We start from the raw sequence: 22,146 nt of genomic DNA, 5'->3' as shown, positions 1-22,146 counted from the left end.
CCTGGGCTATCCCTGTGCATATGAACAATGCTCTGCAAAGTAGCATGCTCTTTGTATCTGGAACAACTACTGGAAAACAGATCCCCACTGCACCTCACTTTTTCTTCAAATTGAAAATAAATTTTAGGAACATGTAACAGGGTAATTGCATACTCACCAGAAGTGCCTTCCTTGGCATCATGGCTGGCCACTATGCTGTCTTGTGACTCACTGGGCTCTAGACTTTAAAATAGATCCCTTTCCCTTTAATGCTGAAAGAAGTAACTCAAAAGTGTGTGTCAAACTCAGAGCACAATCTTGAAATTGGTTGAGAGTTCTAGAGTTGATTCATCAGCCAATTATCAGTGTGAACTCTTTGGGTTTTATAACAGCATGGATTCAAACAGGCCTCTTACATACTCTGATCTATGTTGCCACCCTTTTTGATAGATTATCTCTTATCCCCAAAATCTCAGCAATATTGAGGTTATTCTCAGGCCTAAGGACCTGTCACTCCACCTCAGGTGAATTGCACAATGCTTTATAAAGCTTTATTATTTAGGAAAAGGATCTTGAAGTTATTTACAAGGTTAAAACAGACAAATATAGGTAAGATTATAACTTATTTTGTATAGAATTACAAAGATAATAAATGACGGAGGAGGCTGCACCATGCTCCAGCTGATGGGGCCACTTTCCCTCTGCTCCAGCCCATGTGGAGCATCGTGCACCCTGGTTGAGCGCCATGGCCAGCTGGCCAGGCAGCTGCTCCTCTTTGCTTTGGCCCAGCTGCCCTGTGCTCAGCCCAGGAAGGCTGTGCTGCTCTCCTGCTGGCTGGGAAGCCCTTCCTCTTTGCTCCAGACCAGCTGGGGCAAAGCACAGCCTCCCTGGGCTGAGCGCAGTGCAGCTGGGCTGTAGCAAAGAGGAGCGGCTGCCCAGCCAGCCGGCTGTGGTGTTCAGCCTAGGTGCACCATGCTACACGTGGGCTTGAGCAGAGGGGAAGCTGCCTGTTCAGCTGGCCACGATGTTCAGCAGAAGCAGAGGTTGTGCCGTGCTCCAGCTGATCGGGCAGCTTTTCCTCTGCTCCAGCCCAGGTAGAGCGTAGTACACCATGGCCAGGTGGCCAGGCAGCTGCTCCTCTTTGCTCCAGCCCAGCTGCCCTGCACTTAGCCCAGGGAGGCTGTGCCTCACTCCAGCTGGGCCGGAGGAAAGAGGAAGGGCCTCCAGATCAGCAGGAGCGTGGTGCAGCCTCCCCAGGCTGAGTGCAGGGCAGCTGGGCTGGAGCAAAGAGGAGGGCTGCCTGGCCAGCTGGCCATGGTGTTCAGCCCTGGTGCATCCGTTTTTGTGGGAGGGGAGAGTTGGCCCCAGAGGCGCCGCCTGTTAGGGCTTCCCTGCTCTGTGGAGGGAGGGGGGAGGAGTCCTGGGAGGAGGCAGGTGCAGGGACTCCCACTGGCACCCTGCCACCTGCTGCAGAACCCTGCTCCCACTCCAGAATCCTGTCCCTTGCCCCCACTGCCACCCTACCCCAGCACCCACTAAAACCCTTTCCCAGTACCACGTTCCCTGCTCCCACCAGCACAGTTGGGGCCACACTAGTCAGACTTGGGGGTTTTGGGAGGAGGGTTTGTGATTGTGTGTGTGTGTGTGTGTGTGTGTGTGTGTGTGTGTGTGTGTGTGTGTGTGTGTGGTTTTTGCATCTCCCTTGCGTGGCCCCAATTGACTTTTCTGTGGGTCAGTGACCCCCTAACTCAAAACAAGTTGCCTGCCCTTCTCATAAATAAAGACAATGCAGAAACTTTTTGTATTTGACATAGTATTTTATTTAAAAATGAAGCCTGGCCAACAAACCCCCATTTGGGGCTAAGCCCCTATCTGGCTACAACATTATAACACTCCTGCACCCCCCGCCCCCAAACCCTAGAACTGAGCCTATCATACACTGGAACCCCCTGCCCTGAGCCCCTCACATAGCCCAACCCAAATTCCTGCACCCTCACATCCACAAGCCTGTGGCTTGCTTAGTAGCCCAATCCTCCATTTGACCCCAACACTCCCCAGCCTGGATCCCCCTCCCCGAACCAACGTCCCCTTCTCCACCTCCTCCTGTATCCAAATTTCCTCCCAGAGCTTGCGCCTCTCACCACACCCAAATCCCTCATTCCCACCCCAGAGACCACACATCTTGTCTCATCCCAGTGAGGGTACGGCTAGACTACAGGAGTTTTTCCAGGTTTCTAGAGATCCTGGGATGCGTTTGTTCTTCCGTATTTTTTAGTGGAAAAGCAAATATGCTCTTTCGGTAACCCCTGTATGTTCCACGAGGAATGAAGGGACTGCCAAAAGAAGGGGTTTTTCTGACAATTGGTCCAGTCTAGGTAGGCTAAATGTTGGAAAAACCTCTTCCTACAGAAGAATCGGAAGAAAAAAGTGGCAGTGTAGAGTGTATAAGGGGCTAGGGATAGCAAGTGATGGAGAGGAGGAGAATAGAGAGGGCGGGGCTTCAAGGAAGGGGTGGGGCAGTAGATCTTCACTTGTTCTGAGATTTAAAAAGTGATCTTGAGTGTAAAAAGGTTGGCGACCACTGACAGAGAGAGACCTAATTTCTTTTAATGTGTGATTTTTATCTTCCTGATGCCATGTGAGCTGCAAACTCAGCAGATGGGAGTGATCCACTTGCATGACTCATGTTCACAGGCCAGGGAGATGGATGGAGATAGCAGAGCAACATATATCTTTTGTCGTCTTTTACAACTCACAATAGTCCATCTGATGTCAATGGACCTTTCCTATTGAGAAGGGTATAATGTTTTCTGTGGAAGATAAGCCTTTCACACTGATTAATCTCTCTTTTCCCTGTCTGGTGATGTGGTCACACAGGCTCACAATGTTAACTGCTCAGATATTACCTTACAGTTTATAAGTGAGACTATTTCATACAGCAACTCACAAGCATTCAATAAAGTTTAAACATTGAACACTCTTGTAATTTTAATACCTATTTTAATAGTACTGACACATAGGTGAGCCAGATTGATTCCAGCTGTGAATTTGTCAGGGTTCAGTTGAGACATGGGGACTTTGGCATGTGGTCTCCCAGGGTCACAGCTTGCACTTTCTTAGTTCTTATAGTGATATCATTTCACAAGTTTTCTAGTCCTCAGAATTTTCTGGACTACCTACTGAATTTCTAATGCGCTTATCACAAAAAACAACCAAACACCACATCTTTGAATCCTACCTATCCATCATAAAGAAGAAGAAAGGAGCATAAGACTATTTTTGCTTTTTAATATAGATCATTGCTTTATCTGTAGGGAAACAATAACAGCAGTGTGTAGAGCAAATGTTATAGGACTATAAGGCAAAATGAAAACTAAATGGCACCATTCTGATTTCTTTTCTTGTACAGGGTGAATACCAAATTGAAAATAAAAGGCCTACTTCTCTACTACCTCACACAGGCATTTACACATTACAAAATTATGATAAAAGATTAGTTTTCTGGTTGTGTAACATCACACCTGCTGTGCACTAATGTATACAGGCAGTCCCCGGGTTACATCCCTACTTACAAACAGGGTGAGGCAACCCCACACTAGCTGCTTCCCCCCAGCAGACCAGGGAGACGCGAAGCTAGTGCCCTTCCCCCCCCCCCCCCCCCCCCAGCAGACCAGGGAGATGTGGAGCAGCTTTTCTCAGCAGACACCTCAGCTTGAGAATAAAGGACTGAGGGAAGTGAGGTGTGGGAGAATAAAACTGAGCTCTGGAGAAATGTTTGGCTAGAGTTTCCCCTACAATATGTACCAGTTCCGACCTACATACAAATTCAACTTAAGAACAAACCTACAGTCCCTATCTTGTACGTAACCCGGGGACTGCCTGTAAACAGTATTGGTAAACTTAAGATACAAAATTCAAATGAGGTTGCCCAAATCATGATAAAACATAAATTTGACTTTTGTCTTCTGGATTTTTTTTTTTTAACCAAGGTGTTGATTTGGGTCATACTTTCAAGCTTTTCACTACAACTCTAAGGGCCAGGAGCTGTTTTTAATGAAAGATGAGATAATCACTGAACTTCAGAAGGAAATGCTAAGGGAATGTTTACACAGCAGTGCTAAAGTTGAATTAAGCTGTGCAACTTCAGTTACATCAATTGCATAGCTGAAGTAGGAATAGCTTAATTCGGCTACACAGCAGAAAGTCAAAGGAAGAACACTCTCATACCTCATAAAATGAGGGTTACCATGAGTCAGAGTAAGAAGTCCTCCATCTCGACATTATTTTGAAATAAAGGCTTGTAGTCTTGCTGCAGTGTCAATCTTCTCTGTAGTCACTTCTCTGGCCACTCTCGGCAGACAGGCTACTGGGCTAGATGGACCTTTGGTCTGACCCAGTACGGCCGTTCTTATATGTTATGTTCTTATGTAGTCTAGTTGTGGCTGTAGTTATTTTATGCCTTACTTTGGCATTGGCTGTAATATAGAAATATGTGTTCTTGAATAACAGCAAGGTATGTCTCCAATATTTCATGTACTTTTTAATTTAAAGGATCTATTCAAGGGACCTATTTTTTAAAATAGGCTTTTAAAAATTGTTCTTCTCCATCTCCACCCATTGAAAGCTTGCAGCTGAAATCTTTCCATACCAAAATATCTATCCCCTGCCATTGTATATTTAGCCATCTGTTTTTTTGAATGAGTGCTCTGTGAATTGGATTTCTTTTAAAGGAAAAATGAGTGTTGAGCTTCCATTCCCCAAACCAAATGCAGCAAAATATTTGACTGATTTAAAGGTGCTAGCATTTAAACTTGGTGGTAAATGTATTTTGGATTTGAGAATCCCATAATCCTCAGTTGTTGTTTAAACCAAGGTAACATTATTTGATTTTTTTTTAATTTATATAAGATCATACAATCTGGCAGACCTATAAGATGTAGCTGGTAATGCCACAAAAAACTTTTTTAAAATTTTCCTTTATTGTTTGCTGATTTCCGGTTGGGGATTTCTGTTTTTACAGAAGTCTTAGAGCAATAGTTTTCAGCCTAGAGTCTGGACACCTTGGATTTGTAGAATGATGGTTTATGGATCTTCTGCCATTTGGGAAGCAACTCAGGCTATGTACACACTACAGCTTGTGATGGTTTAAGTTATGTCATTCAGGGATATGAATAGCAACCCTCTACGTGACGTAAGTTACACCAACCTAAGCACTTGTCTAGACAGCGCTATGTTGGCAGGAGAAATTCTCCCATTGACCTACATACTACTGCTCAGGGGCAGCACTGCATTGGTGCAACTGCCCCACTCTAAGCTCTGTAGTGTACCCATAGCCTGAGTCTTCAAGCAGCAATGTTCCCTACTGTGTGCCAGACTAGGGCACTTTGGATTTTCAGTGGGCTTTTACCTAACTAAATAAAAAGTATCTTTTTAACTCATGTCTTTGTTAGGTTGCATGAGAGTGCGAAATCAATTGATCAGGTTTTTAGAAGACATCAGTGTTGGGAATATAGCTAACAGGAGGACACAATCAAACTGCAATGAGGTCTGGAGAGATTTGATTGGTGACGCGGGTGTTTGTTGTAGTCAGTGGGGGTATTTGGGTCAGATATTAAAATGTGCCTCCCAAGTGGAAGAAGTGAACAGGACTGACAAAATCATGAAGTGGAAATTAATATAATTCCCTTCAAATACGTTTTTTTCCTTGTTTTTTTTGATAAACTTCTAAATATTCTTTCATGTAACCGAACGCTTTATTTGCCATGGTTGTCATTGGAATTTTAAGGTTTGGGGGAAGGATATATCCCTAAAAAGGGTTTCTCAATAAGTAACCCACACTCTAAAAGCATGAAAACTATTTATCTGGAACCATGATACTTGATTATGTAATGTTAGATATTTATAATTTTAATAGAATCCAAAAATACAGGAAGGGCATTTTAATACGGACTTGAAATCTCTGTGGATGAAATGTTGCTTTTTTATGTGTGTGTTGGTTTAGCCTCTTTGCTGTCTTTTTTTGTTTGTTTCAGCTGTATGTAGCCACTGAAGCAATCCTCATTGCACTAGTAGGGGCGACACCTCCCTACCACTGGGACCTTGAAGAGCTTTCAGCTAATCAAAGCCATAGCAACCAGTCCACTTTTGAAGAGAGAGCCTTCGGGGAATGGCTGCTGACAGCCAATGGGAGTGAAGTTCATAAACATGTGCACTTCAGCAACAGCTTCACATCTATAGCTTCTGAGGTAATAAATAATGAAATGGGTATCACGGCCATTATGAGATTAATACATCTCATGGGGTGGAAGTGGGAGGAGTAGAGGGACTGGTTGTACAACTTTCTTGTCTTAATTTCCAAATCAATGAGTGTTTTGATTTAACAAAGAAGTAGGTGTTGTTCTCTAGTTGGTCTACAAGTTGTCTGTTCAAATGTACAACAAGCCAGTCTTGTTCTATAGACCTTGATCATTGGGTCTGCTCCAAAACTTTAGTTGCTTTTCATATGGGAATTGTGCTTCACACTGTTGCATGTTTATAGAAATGGATTGGAACTGAGAAATAACATTAATGCCATTTGATCCTCAGAACTGTTTGATAGCTCTGTTCTTCCTGTGTAATTTTTCTCATTCTCATGATGGGGCTTTAATTCATAGTGCTATGCTTAAAAGTATGCCAGGCAGCCTGCATGCATGCAGCATGAGAACCCATGAGGAAGCTGCTCTGCAGGAGCTGTTTGAGGTATTCCAGGGTGAGGCTTAGGGTTTATAGATATGGACTATAAGTTTTTGCAAGTATCCCTTCTATGGTTCCTATATAATTCTCCATATAAACTATTCCAGATTCAGTCTGCACTGGGGTAGGCCTTAGGTAGACATTAACACTAAATTAGGTTAGGTAGTTTCCCATTCTGAACACATTTACTATAAATAGAAGACCTGAATTTAGACTTGTGCAGGTTTGTCAACTCTTAGTGCTTACAAATATATGATCAATATCCAGAGATATTAATTTAGCTTGGACTTTAAAAGCTCAAAGTTCATTGGTTACAAGCATGTTAATAAAAGTTGATAGTTTTCGCACACTCCTGACCAACTCCGTTCAGAGACACTTTCTGTGCTCCTCCATCCTGTAGTATAAGGGGGGAAAAATGAGTATTATGTTCCTGTCTCTTAAATGTAACATGCATAACTTAAGAAAATTGAAATTGGTTATAACAATATAAAATCTTCTGTAGATACAACTTTTTCTTCTAATGTTAAACATCCTCTTAAGGTTAAAAACAAGTACAGGTTGAACCTCTGTGGTTTGGGACTCTCTGGTCCAACATCTGTTGCTGGATCATAGAGCCCCAGCAGCAGAGGTTGCCGGTGACTGGGAGTGGAGACGGTCAATGGGGCAGCAGAGTCCCAGGCTGCTGGAGCTTGCAGGGCAGCAGACCCCACAGCTGATGGGGCTCCGAGGCCAGCAAAGCTGCCAGTGCTCAGGGCTGGCCTTTTCCTAGAGGCGAACTGAGGCAGTCGCCTCAGGTGCCAGACTGGAGGGGGGGGCGCCACTAGGACCCAGGGTGTAGAAAATTGTGTCTGCTGCTGGTGCGTACGTAGGTAGCAGAGCAGTACTATGAGAGGAGTAGAACAGGAAGAAGGCAGAATTGAGACCTTTCGAAGTTTTGGCCCAAGCGACGGAGCATGGGGGCGTCATTTGAGCTCCCCACCTCAGGTGCCAAAATGTTGTGGGCCGGCCCTGACAGAACCCATGGGGCCACAAGGCTGGGTGATTGGGGGGAGGAGCACAGTGGGAAGGCTGGTCTCCACCCTCCCGGACCTCTCATGGTCTAGCAAACTCCCTTCCCCGGGATTGGTCAGATCCTGAGGATGGACATCATGCAGTTGGAATGGAGATATTCTCAGACTTCAGTGTGGGATGCATAGTTCCCCAATTGCATGGAAGGTTCTGCTTTAGTGGATTTTAAAGTTGTATGCAGCTAAAAGGTATTAGTTATTTTTCTTTTTAAGTCCTGTTCAGTTGGACTCCTAATAACTGTGGTGCCTGGCTTTACAGGTGGAAAGAATAGTCCCATTAAAATACTGTCTCATATAAAAAAGCTTCTTAATGTTTTTCTGTTAAATGTATTATAATAATTCATGATGGAGTGGTCTAAAAGTGTTATTTGTGCTATTTGGGATGATCTGCGCAGCTCTTATGTCTTTTCAACTCTTAAGTAAAGTTTGTGGCCGTCAACAATTCATGCTGAAACAAATCGAATAACTAACAGACTAAGTATTATTTCATGAATGGATGTGATGGCTCTTATATCGGGGGGAGGGAGTAATATGTTTTGACTATATTAAAGCAAAGTTCTTCTAACTGTTTGGGTGAACTTAAAGAGCAAATTGCTGTCTGCTCTACCTAATTTTTTTTTTCCTGATCTGTGACTGATTCAGAAAGCATCAAGTATTACTTAGACACACGATTATCAGGCTCAATTAACATTCATATAAAAATTACAGAATTATTCTTGTAATCATGCAGAAAGAAAACTGATTAGATAATTCAAATTAGTGTGTGTGTGTGTGTGTGTGTACAATTGTGCCTAAATTGTAACTCTATATATTACCTAGATACAAATGTACACAGAGATATATAGATGAAAATCCAGTTACACTATATCGCAATATCCTTACCGTGTAACTGAATAGTTGTGTAACCCCATGCAATCTTATCAGCTACATGACTATTGGATAGTCTCCAGGGATGGGGCCAGCAGCCAGTGAGCTCCCGGCCTCGCTCCCAGGGAGCCTCTACCACCCTGGGCTGCTGCCTCTGTGTCAGAGGCAGCTGCGTCAGGTGGCAGGCAGGAGCTGGCTCGCAAGGGGAGCCAGTTTAAAAACTAGCTTCCTGTGCAAACCGACTGCCTGCTGTGCTGCACTGGTGCCACTGATCCAGTGACAGCAGCCCCTGTCCATAGGGGTCTGAGCTCCCCACAGACAAAGGATGTCCCAGGGAGGGGGAAGAGGAACTCACAAAGCAGTCTCTATATGTGGAGGCCCAGGCAGGTCGCAGACAGAGGCTAGTCCATGGCAGCAGCCCCTGACTGCGGGGAGCAGAGGGGTCTGAGCTCCCCATGGGCAGAGGATGCTCCACCTCTCATGGCAGAATATCCTACAGAGGCAGTGAGGGGAGGCAGGCAGGAGGAGCAGCAGAGGCGGATAGGAAGCAGAGCAGCTTCTATTCGCAGCGAGCTTGGATTCCCTGCAGACAAGGGCTGCTGCTGGCAAATAGAGACAGCAGCGCAGTGGGGAAGGAGGCAGCACTGCGGAGAGAACCGGCATTTAAGCCAGCTGTTCCCAGCACCGGCTCCTGCCTGCTCCCCCTCACTGTGTCTGTAGAAGATAGAAAGGAGGAGGGCAGGCAGGTCCCCATGCATATTAATTCCAGCCTGTGGTCCCCTCCCCCCCATGCTGCTGCCTCTCTATCAGAGGCAGCAGCACGGGGAGGGGGCCAGGCGGATCCAGTGCTTATGGAGAGCCTGCTTAAAGTCAGCTCCTCACTGGCACTGACTCTTGCTCCCCTCCTCCTTTGCTGCCTCTGATGCAGCGGGGGTCACGAGTGCGTACAGTCAATAAGATTAACCAATAAGCAAAGAGTTATCCATTAATCGTGCAGTGGACTACACGTTGACATTCCTAATACATAAGTAAAAAACAACAAAGCCAATAAAAAAATAATGTTCCTTTGAGGAGTTTAACCTTGTTTTCAGGGAACTGCCTATTGGGCATTGTACAGCTTTAGTTGCAACATCTTTAGAGAAAACTGTTCAGCTCTAGGGAGCTCAGTTTGAGCACTTGTGTCTAGAAATATCAAATTTAATGTTTCAAACTCTGTTCCTTTGTGCATATGCATGACCATACAGTCTGCAAGCCTTGCCACGTTTAACGTACACCTTAGATGAACACAGTAAGTGACTTTGAACCACTTCAGATTGAATGGCATTGTTTTAGAGGTGATGGGGAATTGCATAATGGGAAATTGGTGGGTTTGGGTGGAAGGTAGCATTTTAGTGATTGAAGTGGAGCTTGAGCTGAAGTTTTGTTTTAAAAAGATTCTTCTTCCCCTTGCCTAAAGCTGTTTTTTCTTCCTAGTGGTTTTTAATTGGGAACACATCATACAAAGTCAGTGCTGCTAGTTCGTTTTTCTTCAGTGGTGTGTTTGTTGGAGTGATCGCTTTTGGCCAGCTCTCAGATCGCTTTGGGAGGAAAAAAGTCTATCTCACAGGTAATTCACTGCAGCCCTAACAAAATGACTAGAGAGGTATTTCATTGTCTCGTTAGTGCATCATTGTCTATCATAGAAGACAGAGTTATCCAAGTTATTTAAGTTCTGTGGAAAGTCAAGGCGTTGAGATTAATTTTGCATCTTCCACTGCATACAAGGAACCCAAATTGGGGCAAATAATCCATATTTGTGTACTCAGGTCAACATTTAAATGCATGAAGTTTAAGGAACCTGTTATGAAGCTGGAAACCCAACACGTATGCTTAAACTTAAAAGGTGGACCCATGTTGTTTGCCATAATGTTCATGAATGCTCCTCAAATGAAACTTAAAATTTGAGCATCAAAAATTATTTATTTATTATCCTTTCATTTAATTGTCAAGGCTCCTGAAAGTTCTAGATGAGTTTGCCATCACTTCCTAAATCATGCATGTGTTGCTGAATATTTGTAAACTTAGCAGAGTTTTAAAACCCATGGATTTCAGTTTGTTCAGGGGATATCATATACAGGGCATATTAAAGTTTAACACTTTTTTTTAATGACACTTTTAAGTCTTTTATTGACTCAGTGCTGCTGAAAGGTGTCTGACCCTGAACTTTGAAACTTTCTGGTCACAGAACAGATACAGGGAAGATTACAGCAGTGCAAACTTCCTCCACCTTACTCTTCTGACAAAAAGGAGATATGACCTGGAAGGAAAACTTCTAGGGATGAGGAGAAAATTCTGTTCAGGGCCTGTTCAGACTTGGGCTTCTCTGCTGAAACTGCTAACAAGATATCCTGGTTATTGTCAATTGTGATGGTGGCTTTTCTGAAGAGAAATGCTGCCTTCTGTGAACAGAAGTGGGATATTAAGGAAGTAAATCCTGTGAAGAAGACCACTTTTCTTAGACAATCTCCTTTAAGATTCTGCCCCATAAGCAACAGACTCTTATAGGTCTTGAATATGATTTGATTAGAACAGGTATTGCCGAATGTCAAGTAATGCTCGTGCTAAATGCTGTTTTTCTCATTCATTAAATCTTAAACTTTGTCTTCCAGGTTTTGCCCTTGACATCTTGTTTGCCATTGCAAATGGATTCTCCCCATCATACGAGTTCTTTGCAATCTCTCGCTTCTTGGTGGGGGTGATGAATGGAGGAATGTCGTTGGTGGCCTTTGTTCTACTGAATGAATGTGTAGGAACTGCCTATTGGGCATTGGCAGGTACAGCTTTAGTTGCAACATCTTTAGAGAAAACTGTTCAGCTCTAGAGAGCTCAGTTTGAGCACCTGTGTCTAGAAATACCAAATTTAATGTTTCAAACTCTGTTCCTTTGTGCATATGCATGACCATACAGTCTGCAAGCCTTGCCACGTTTAACGTACTCCTTAGATGAACATAGTAAGTGACTTTGAACCACTTCAGATTCCTGCACTACTGAGACTGGACGCTGACAAATGCACACTGACTGAGGCACTCTGTACACTCTGCAGCTGAGCAAGTCACATGTGGATGCAAGATACAGCATTCTTTGACTAAAAACTCTGGACCCAGGAAGACCCTTCTCAAGGGGAGATATTTGCCTGCCAAATTTCAATTTCTTCCTCCCTTATGCTGTTTTGGCGTAGCAAATAAATCCACAATATATATTTTTATAAAATGTGAAAAGTGGTGGGTTTCTTTTTTTATTCCCTTATATTCTAAAGTGGCTGGACCACTTTTGCTTAAACCTGTGGTAAAAATCAGCCTGAGACCTTAATATAGAAGAAAACCAAAGTGGATGAGGTAATATCTTTTATTTGATCAACATCTCTTGGTGGATGAGACACATTTTTGAGATTCACAGAAATCTTCAGGTCCGGAAAAGGCAACAAAAGAAGTTGGTCCTATAAAAGATACTACTTCACCTAGCCATCTTATCTCTCTCAGATCCAGGGACCAATGTAGCTACAATAACACTGCAAAGAAAATATAATGGAAACATTTGGACACTTTAACTATAGTTGTTGCTAGCATGCAAGCTGTCATGCAGTACTGTGCCTGTAAATTACACTGCTCCAAGGTCTGGAACTTGACACATTTATTCTTTGACTAATGCCGGGAAAGAGCTTGGCTAAAGGATCAGTGATAGTTTTAAAACTTAATATTTCATGAGCCAAGAAGGTTATAACTAATGTTTTATGTTATTGGAAATGTCATCTTTACAATAATTAGTAGTATTTATTTTTGGGAGTGGGAGGTTGCAACAAGCCAGGTGCGGGGTTATAAGAACTAATTCTTTATAATGTTTTCAAATTGATGGGTGACAAGTGCTATAGGAAAGCCAAATAATTATTTATGTAGCAGTTTTCTTTTGTCCTGTTTTGGTATGTGTTTAATCTTTTTAATAGTTCTTCTCTATTAGGGATCTGTTTTTCCTAGTTTTGAGTCAAGTAGCTTTTTTTGTTCATGCTTCCTGCCTTCCTAGAGAAGTGCTAGTCTCTCTGATTACACATAAATGGGGATGAACAATATTGTGAAATAGTTTGTAACATTTCTTTTTTCCCAACGTGTTAGGATCTATCGGTGGCCTGTTCTTTGCAGTGGGAATTGCCCAGTATGCTATGTTAGGATATTTCATTCGTTCTTGGAGGACTCTGGCAGTTGTGGTTAATCTGGAGGGAACAGTAGTCTTTCTCCTCTCTCTGTAAGTTACTGTTTTTAAAATTGTTTCATTGGCCTTCATCAAAAGAATAGAAATTGAGGAAGTAGGCCAAAGAGTTTTCCAGGGATCAGATGGAGTGGTAGGGGAAAGATAGTGGTATTGCTGTCTCACACCACATAGTAAGCCCATGTCTCCCTCCCACTGCAGTGCTGACACATCTGCAAACTTAAATGGCCAATACATGCCAAATTTTTATGAGTATGAATTTTGTTTTTACTCTCTAGAATGATGTTTAAGAACAGCTTTATCTACACTTGTCATATACCTGACGGTCTTGGATTTACATATTTACTGCAAGATGCTGCATATATGTAACTACATGATCACATGCTAATTTCTCAGTTTCAAGGACAGTATCATAATGGACACACATAAGGAACAGTATTGAGGTTGCATACAAACATAAAGTTAGGGAAAAATTTAAGTTGTGTGTCATCTTCTTCTACATGGGGTGAGGAACCTTTTTTGGATAGGGGATGCTGACCCACAAAAAAATTAAGGGCCACACACAAGTGAGAAGCCAGTTGGGCGGCAGACGGGCTAGAGTGCCAGCACGGGCTTCCCAATGCTGGAAGGAGCTGGATCCAGGCAAGCTAGGGGCTGCATCTGGCCCCTAGGCCTGAGGTTTCCCATCCCATTCTACTACATAATGGTTATAGTATGCTTAAAACGGTTTTTTAATCAAAAGCACTGTTTTTGCTGCTTGCCTTTTGTGATTTGAATCTTGTGGATATTTGTCATAGTCTTCCAGCCAAGACATCACAAGTGAATATTTAGCATTTGAAAGAGTAGGCCTTTTCATTGCTGTTTGACTTCCGTTACATTTTTATTAAAAGAAACCTTTATTAAAGATTTATATTCACCTCTTCAGTTCAGGTGTAATAATACAAATCCCAGTGGGAACATTGCTCTTCCCTTAGGGTAAGTCTACCCAGCAGTGTTATTTAGAAATAACTGACGTTATTCTGAAACAACATAGTGCATGTCTATACTACAAACCTTTATTTTAAAATAATGTCGAGCTGGAGGATTTCTTACTCTGAGTCCTGTAACCCCTTACTCCTCGTGAAATGAGGAAGTCGAAGAGAGTGTTCTTCCATCGACTTCCTGCTGTGTAGACCACACCAAAAGTCGAGTTAAGGTATTTTGACTTAAGCTACGCAATTGACGTAGCTGAAGTTGCGTAGCTTAGTCCGACTTTAGCCCTGCTGTATAGACATATGCTTAATAAAGAGTCTTGCTTGATATTCTTGATATTTCTAGGATAAAAAAATACAGTTAAATGAAAAAGTAACTTACCTTTCAGGTTGTCTTTATGAAGTAAACAATTTTTAAAGCTTTACTCTCGACTTCAAAGCTCTGCTCAAAATTACCTCTCTACGATAAGTGCAATTTTTATACCAAATTTAAACCTTCCAGCTGTCTGACCCTAGAGCTGTTCAGAAAGCTTACAAGGATGCTTTGGCTTAGATAGGAGAAAATGCTCCTTTCCTACCTTTTTGTACAAAGGTGGCTGGATCGCTTTTGCTCACATTAAATATGTGTTTAAAAAATCAACTTTGGATACAGACCACAACCTGAAAAGGTGAAAGCTTCAGGAAAACAAGAGGCACAGAAGGATATTTGTAGGCAGGCATCTCAGCTGTATGAATCAGATTCTGCCAATAGGCAGAGATAATTGTTTCTCAGTGGCTACTCTGTCTGCAAGATATAATTTTGGATAGAATTAGGGAGAAGATGTGAGAAGCTAAATTAGTTTCAGGGTTTTATAACTAGCAACTGCCTGTGTACTGTAACCCTTTTAATTCACACATCTTTAATTTTGTATTTCTGTAATGCAGACAACTATTATTTAGTGTAATTTTAATATAGAGAGCAAAGTTGCTGCATGTTAGGTACTTAGAAAAATGTGAAATAAAGGTGGTCTTATTCTTCCCAAGCAAAATGCAGGACAATGTAGCACTTTAAAGACTAACAAGATGGTTTATTAGATGATGAGCTTTCGTGGGCCAGACCCACTTGGTCTGGCCCACGAAAGCTCATCATCTAATAAACCATCTTGTTAGTCTTTAAAGTGCTACATTGTCCTGCATTTTGCTTCAGCTACCCCAGACTAACACGGCTACATTTCTATCATTATTCTTCCCACTTCTTATTAAAGTGTAATTTACCTGCAATTACAGATGAATTCTAAACCTGTGGGTTGAATTCTAAAGCTGAAGTAAAATGCTGTTTGAAAAAACATGTTACATTGAAATGTCCTTCAGCTCTATTCCAACCAGGCGAATTCAATCATCTATAAGAGTAGGGCCCTAAAGCTTCAATGAAATCTCTGTTTCAGATTCATTCCTGAATCACCCCGCTGGCTATACTCACAAGGTCGTCTGAGAGAAGCGGAAGACGCCCTCTCCCTCATTGCAAAGAGGAACTGCAAACAGAAATGCACTTTTTCACTAAAGCTCCCAGCTGACAGGAACCGCAGAGAGACGGGCAGTTTCTTGGACCTGTTCCGATACAAGATCCTTTTGGGGCGCACTTTGATCATGATGTTCATCTGGTACTTACAATCCGTTTTAGGGTCTGCTCTTGAAACTGCTACTGCTGCTTTTTAAAGTATTTGAGAAACATGTTGCTGAGAGAATGCTTGTCATGCTTTCTGTCTCTTTATCACTGGGGGAGTTATGTATATAACAGGATCTTTGTATGAATTTCTTCACTCTGCGTGTTTGTTTTTCATCTGATGTCATATTAATAACCTAGGCCTAAGGTACTTAGTCTGGGCACTTTTTTGATGCTTTTAAGAATCTCAAAAGTAGTTGAGAACTGTGTCTTTCCCTACAGCTCTTCAAAGTTGCTGAGATTTAGTTATGTCCTAATTCTTTGGCCCAAGGTTGTGAGAGTTTTAATCTGATTCTATTTCAGTGCCCAAATTGGTCTCTTTAGCTAGTAAGCCAATATTATTTTAGTATTCAAGATACTAACCTGTTTAGAGAGCTGCTTCAAAAAATAAATATCTAGCATTTTTCTTAAAAGTCTCTTAAAGCTTTTCACCAAATCTCTAGTCCTGCAAAGATTAAAAACCTTAAGGTTAAACATATGTATGAATCTTTGCAGGCTCTGGGTCATAAATTGGATAAGATTGACGTAATTGCACTTTCAGGAATAAAATCCGGGTCTCCAATTCTCAGTCTCCTGTACAAACCACTAGCAAAAACTTTCTGTTTTTTAAATAAGCAGTCTTCCTTTTGTGAAATTGCTATGACAGCAACCAGTTGTTGTGTGTCTGTCTGTCTGTCTGAGAGGTGTGTACTGTTGCCCATCACCATTAGAGTGGGCTTCATGGAGTCTTTGGCATTATTCCTGTTTCAGGGTAGTAATTCTGATTGGAGTAGGATTTTGGTATTGACTTCTTAGATTTTAGTAATGTTTTTTAGGCTGACTTTTGTTAGAGTAGTTCTTTATTGATTGGGGTTTTTTTGGCTAGAAAGGTAGCTTAGTCTAACTTAATGTGAGGAATAATTAATTAATGCAGATATTTTGTAATAAACATGAAGAAAAATGAAAAAGTATTAAAACAGGTTTTTTTAAACTGTCCATATGTAATAATACAATGCCATCTGAAGAACTACTAGCAAATATAGTTTATAAGGCCAATTTGTTTTGTAAGCAGAAAAGAACAAAAGCTGATTTATTATGATGGTGGTGTCCAAACAGACTGGTGACTGGTGCTTTAGACTTTCAGGTAGAACTGTTTGAAACATTATCAACGAGTGTGTGTTTAAACGTGAACAGTCTGTTACAATAGATTCCTAAGAATAAATTATTTCCCTTGCTTGGGGAGACTCCGCCTCAGTAATGATAGATGCACTTTCTGGTAGCATTTAATATTCACTTCTGGCAAAATGATTCTTCTTTTGCCTTGCAAACACTGTGCAGTGCACAGCTGGCCACAGTGAGGATAACACTGACATCTGGAGGGTTCAGAAGGCAGCCCCATTTTGACTTCAACTAGCCAAATGAACATTACACCATTGTCCTACAGCTACAGAGTGTGTAACTGAACTTTTTTTTATAAGGCCCTATGAAATAGGTACAGTTTTATAAGCCATGGCAGGTGGGAGTAGGTGAGTTCTCCAAGATTAACAGTGGAAGAGTGATTCTATTTACAATAATGACATTTGGAAGCAATAATGTCCCTGCTTGTCTGTGAAGGCAGAAATATAACTTCTGAAAAACCTTGGCATCATGTACCTTGTTAATACATCCCATGTTGGCATCCATGGGCCTGCTGCTGTAGTCAGTCTGCATAACGATGCAAATTTGCAGTTGGTGTACTCATTTGCTCCTTGTGAAAGACAAATTATGGGCATGTGATCCCCATTGATAGCCCCAGCACAGTTTGGAAAACCCATTTTCTCAAAGCTAGCAATTATTTCAGGAACACTGTTTATGCCAGCCATCTTTCAGTGAATATATCTGATTGACTTACAAATTTGCATAACCACAGTACCCACAATTGCCTTACCAACACTAAGCTGGTTGGCCATGAGCCCATTGCAGTCTTGTGTGGTGAGTTTCTATATGGGTATAATGACCTGCTTTTGGATTGTTATGGCTTCTGTCATGTGTATCCTGATGCAAGAATGTCTGTGCAAGCTACTTGCACAGATCTACAAACATGTACATCATGCACATGTTCTGGAGCCATTGCTGATATTGCCAGAGCTACAAGATGTTGTGATCCCACCAGGCAGTGTTGTCATTCTGCTCCAGAAATGCTGCCTCCATATGGGGATTCTGCGGCAGTGGCAGCAGGTGGAAGCTGCATCAACTGGGTTGCGTGTGATGTGGCTATGCCCCAGTCAGAGCGCTGGCTTCAGTAGGACAGAAACTGTTGCTGAAATGTCCACTGCCATTTTGTAGCTTCACTGCCTGAATCCTGAAATAGCAGTGAAACCCCAAGCAGGCAAAGCTGTACGCCGGTGCTGGATCCAGGGCCTGGCCCCCAATAACAGGCAGTGTCCAGACTGGAAATGGCTCAGATGAATGTGTTGGTGGGCTAAGAATACTTCTGATTAAAGTGCTGTGGGATGGACAGACAAGTTGTCCCACACTGCATCAGAACCAAGCTCTAATGAGGCTACAGCCAGCTAGAGTGCCAAGTAACCTGGGATACACCCCCAGAAGACACAGCTTTTGACTCATGTCTGCATACCACAGTGTGGGTGCACCCAGCACAGATATGAGGCATGCATAACAAGTAGAGGCTCAAAGGTAAACTTGGAAAAATGGGTTTGCAAGTGCATGTCAGACCAAGGAATAATATGTAGTGTAGCTGTACCCTGAAGGAGCAATTAGTGTCACAGATTGATGGGGGGGGGGGGGGGAATGAAATGAAACACATGGACATACTAGGGTACAGTCCACACTACACTATCACTCCTACCCTATGCCTTATAATGCCTTGCTGAAGTAGTTCCCACCTACACTACTCACAACAGCCCTCCAGCATGAAAGCCACACACTAAGTATCTGTGTTTTAACTGTAGCCTGCAGCCACACTTAGATTACAATTTGGCTCTCCTCAGCCTTTGTTATGCTGCAGAGTGGTCCCAATAAACCCCAGTCCCAAATTTCCCCCAGAAGTGTATGTCCTGTACTGCCCAGCCATCTTCTCTATAGTACAAATATATAAAATGTGTTATTTCTTAAAAGGAATAATATGCTAGCTTCTTATCTCAAATAGTTATTCAGACACTTCAGTTTAAACACATTGGATTAGTTAAAACAGTAAAACAAGTTTATCAATTGCCAAGAGACATCAGTGAGTACAAGTAATGAGGTGTACAAGTCAGAAATAGTTACAAGGAAAACAAAGATGTTTACTAAAGCTTAACTTAAACCATATTAAATTAAAGCAAAGTTTCATACTGCATGCTTTCAGTAGTCCCTCTCTTGAAAAACATTTCTATTTGAGCACTAGGAGACAAAGGGTACGTCTAGACTACATACCTCTGTCGCCAGAGACATGTAGATTAGGCTACCAGGCATAGGAAAATGAAGCGGCGATTTAAATAATCACCGCTTCATTTAAATTTACATGGCTGCCACGCTGAGCCGATCAGCTGTTTGTCGGCTCAGCGCGGTAGTCTGGACGCGCGGGTGTCGACATCAAAGGCATTTGTCGACCACCCAGGTATGCCTCATCCCAGGAACCTGGGTGGTCGACAAATGCCTTTGATGTCGACACCCACACGTCCAGACTACCGCGCTGAGCCGACAAACAGCTGATCAGCTCAGCGCGGCAGCCATGTAAATTTAAATGAAGCGGCGATTATTTAAATCGCCGCTTCATTTTCCTATGCCTAGTAGCCTAATCTACATGCCTCTGGTGACAGAGGCATGTAGTCTAGACGTACCCAAAGTCTGTGTGGAAGGATGTTCCCTGGGGAGCCATGACAGCACTTTTCGGCCAGTGGCTCCTCCTGTGGGATCAGGGTTAGATTTAAAGTTCTGGGTAATTTTATTTGTGATTTATACACCGCATTCACAAGAAGTATAATCTAACTTTATTCTTAAAGTAAAATGTCAGGGGCTGAATCCCTGCAAGAAAGGAATGATTTCACTCTACCTAGCATAGTGCTTAGGTGACTGTATTTGAACAGCTTTTTCTTTCCTTTGAAATAAGTAGTGACTCTGCTGGAGAAAGGAGATTAGAGTAGAGGAGGGGTTCTCAAACTGTGGGTTGGAACCTGAAAGTGGTTGCCACCCCTTTTTTTTAACGGGGTTGCCAAGACCAGTGTTGGCCCTGGGCCTCAGCAAATCCCAAGCTCAACCCTTACCACCCAGGGCTAAGGTTATATGACCCCTGCCCAGAGCATATGCCCTTGGTTTCAGGTGTGGTTCTGGCAGGCTCAATCTTCAGTTCCCCTTCCTGGGGTTATACAATAATTTTAGTTGTCAGAAGGCGGTCACAGTGCGATGAAGCTTGAGAACTGCTGGAGTAGATGAGCTAGTTGCACCAATCTGGAATTGAAAAAATCTTAGTCTTATACTTGGTTTCTTTCTCTCTTCCTTTTCCTCCAACCTGCTGCTTCCACAGGTTTGTGTGCAGCTTGGTATACTATGGTCTGACTCTCAATGCAGGTGACTTAGGAGGAAGTATTTATGCCAGCTTGGCGCTCTCTGGGCTGATAGAGATACCTGCCTACCCAATCTGTATCTACTTGATTAACCAAAAATGGTGAGTGTTGAATAGAATGAAGCACAATATCTAACTATTTTTTTCCAAAGGTAGTTTTACAGGACACCAATTTGTCTTCAGCTTGCTTTCAGTTTAGTCCTATCACAGGAAGTATTAACTGTCCCAATTTACTCTTTCCTCCTGGGAGGAGGAATGACTTGTGTAAATAAAAAAAATTAATACATTTTAATGAAAAACTGAAATTAATCTTTCTTAACAACTCTCAAGCAGTAAACAATACTCCAGCTCTGATGCAGAGATTAAACTGCAGCTGCTGAGGAGAATTCTGTAGAGTCTAGCTGCTTTGACTCTATACTAACACACAGGATGTCCTTCCATTCTTCACATTTTTGATCTTACTACACAGTGGAGAACAATTTTTAATTCCTGGAGACTCCAGGAAAATCTTGGAGGATTGGCAACCCTTATGAACATTGGGTCATCTAGCCTGTGTTTGAGCTACAATACTCCTTTCTTTCTCTGTTTCAATAGAGGTCATCTCAGAACTTTATTAATAGGTGGCTTTTCTTCTTCTTCCATATGTGTCTGAGGAACAGGTTCCTCCTGCACCTGCTCTGCCCTCTTCTTCCCTGCTCACTCCCCCACCTGTGGGATACAAATTAAGATGGGCATAGTCAGCCTGTTTGACTAGAGATTTCTTAGAGATGTACAGCCTGCACTACATAGTTCATCCTTGACATGTGCATGCACTAACTATACTGTGAGAGGACCTGAGGTTACTGTGTAAAAATGTAATGAGCAAGAAAGCAGAGATTCGGCAGATTGTTTTAGCAATATATGCCATGTGAGGAGAATGGTGTTGGTTGAATTTAGGTTGCTCAGTGCATTGAAATCTTTGGATGAAAATTGTAGTAGAGATGCTAAGTATTATCCTTTTTGGGGGCCCCATCAGGTTTGGCCGAAAACGGACGCTGGCAGCATTCCTTTTCCTGGGAGGATTGGCCTGTCTGATTGTCATGTTTCTTCCAGAAAAAAAAGGTAAATATTTTTTTAAAGGATTTTATAATAGTATTGTGCATGTATATAACACCCTTCAGCCAAGGATCTAAAGATTTCCCAAACTTTAGGTTCATCACATTAACATGATATAGGTAATTATTGTTATCTCAATTGTACAATTCGGGAAACTGAGGTATAGTAAGTTATAGTGATCTTTCTAAAGGCTTTGTGATGAGTTGGGGACAGAGTTTATAATAGAATCAGTGTCTACAGGCTACCAGGCCTATGCTGTTAATCACAATAGTAACATATTTCTGCCTCTTCTTTATACTATACATTTTTTAGGCATAGGGGAAATATACATCATGCTCTGCTCCTGCATTTTGTTGAATAGCCCAGTAGCATCAACTCATCACGCCATCCTTCAGATACGGATAATTAGAGTATCATTTAACTTGGTGCCTTTCCAGATGAGAGCTTAAAGCCAAAATGTCCAATGACTTGCTTGAGGCTTCCCTTGTGTCCTTGACTAGGCTTTCCTTTTCCTTTCACCATTGTGCAGCATATTCAAGAAGTGCTTGGTTACATATCAGTGGTGCTAAATGTATCATATAGGTTTATGAAGCACTTAGAGATTCTTCTGAAATGAAATGCTATAGAAATATAGAATTTTAATTTATTTCAGGAAGCCATATAAAGGTCTAATACTGCCACCTTTTTCAACTGTTGTACGCAGATACAGAAACAGAAAATATTAGCAAGAGAAAAAGATGTCTTTCTTTCAAAGCAAGGCACACAAAGTGAATGATACTTCATACGTGCACACACATAGCATTAGTCATGAGAGCACCTCAGAAGGCTTTAGATAGTGCAACCTAGCAGGTTTTTAAAAAAGGATTAACATTTATATAGATGAGCATGCATAGTTACATTTTAAAAACTTCCTTGCTTCTGCATCCTCCTCCCACCTTGTTCAGGCAAATGGCTCTGTCGGGAAGGCTGGGC

At 42.1% G+C, this 22,146-nt stretch overlaps 1 protein-coding gene across 2 annotated transcripts in view; it reads left to right on the top strand.

Annotated features, from left to right (window-relative positions):
* The window catches only part of SLC22A15 (solute carrier family 22 member 15), a 44,362-nt gene that overhangs the window by 9,696 nt on the left and 12,520 nt on the right, over positions 1 to 22,146 (top strand). For both annotated transcript variants that reach the window (XM_075905719.2, XM_075905712.2), the window contains exons 2-8: positions 6,012 to 6,224; positions 10,119 to 10,251; positions 11,294 to 11,458; positions 12,791 to 12,920; positions 15,280 to 15,495; positions 20,041 to 20,181; positions 21,095 to 21,180. In XM_075905719.2, coding sequence (XP_075761834.1) covers positions 6,012 to 6,224; positions 10,119 to 10,251; positions 11,294 to 11,458; positions 12,791 to 12,920; positions 15,280 to 15,495; positions 20,041 to 20,181; positions 21,095 to 21,180 — 1,084 coding nt within the window. The remainder of the gene's footprint in view (positions 1 to 6,011; positions 6,225 to 10,118; positions 10,252 to 11,293; positions 11,459 to 12,790; positions 12,921 to 15,279; positions 15,496 to 20,040; positions 20,182 to 21,094; positions 21,181 to 22,146) is intronic.

This window comes from Pelodiscus sinensis, chromosome 1 (assembly GCF_052426305.1).
Source record: "Pelodiscus sinensis isolate ZL-2025 chromosome 1, ASM5242630v1, whole genome shotgun sequence".
In the NCBI taxonomy this organism is placed as follows: Eukaryota; Metazoa; Chordata; order Testudines; family Trionychidae; genus Pelodiscus; species Pelodiscus sinensis.
This window is presented reverse-complemented; position numbering and strand designations above follow the sequence as displayed.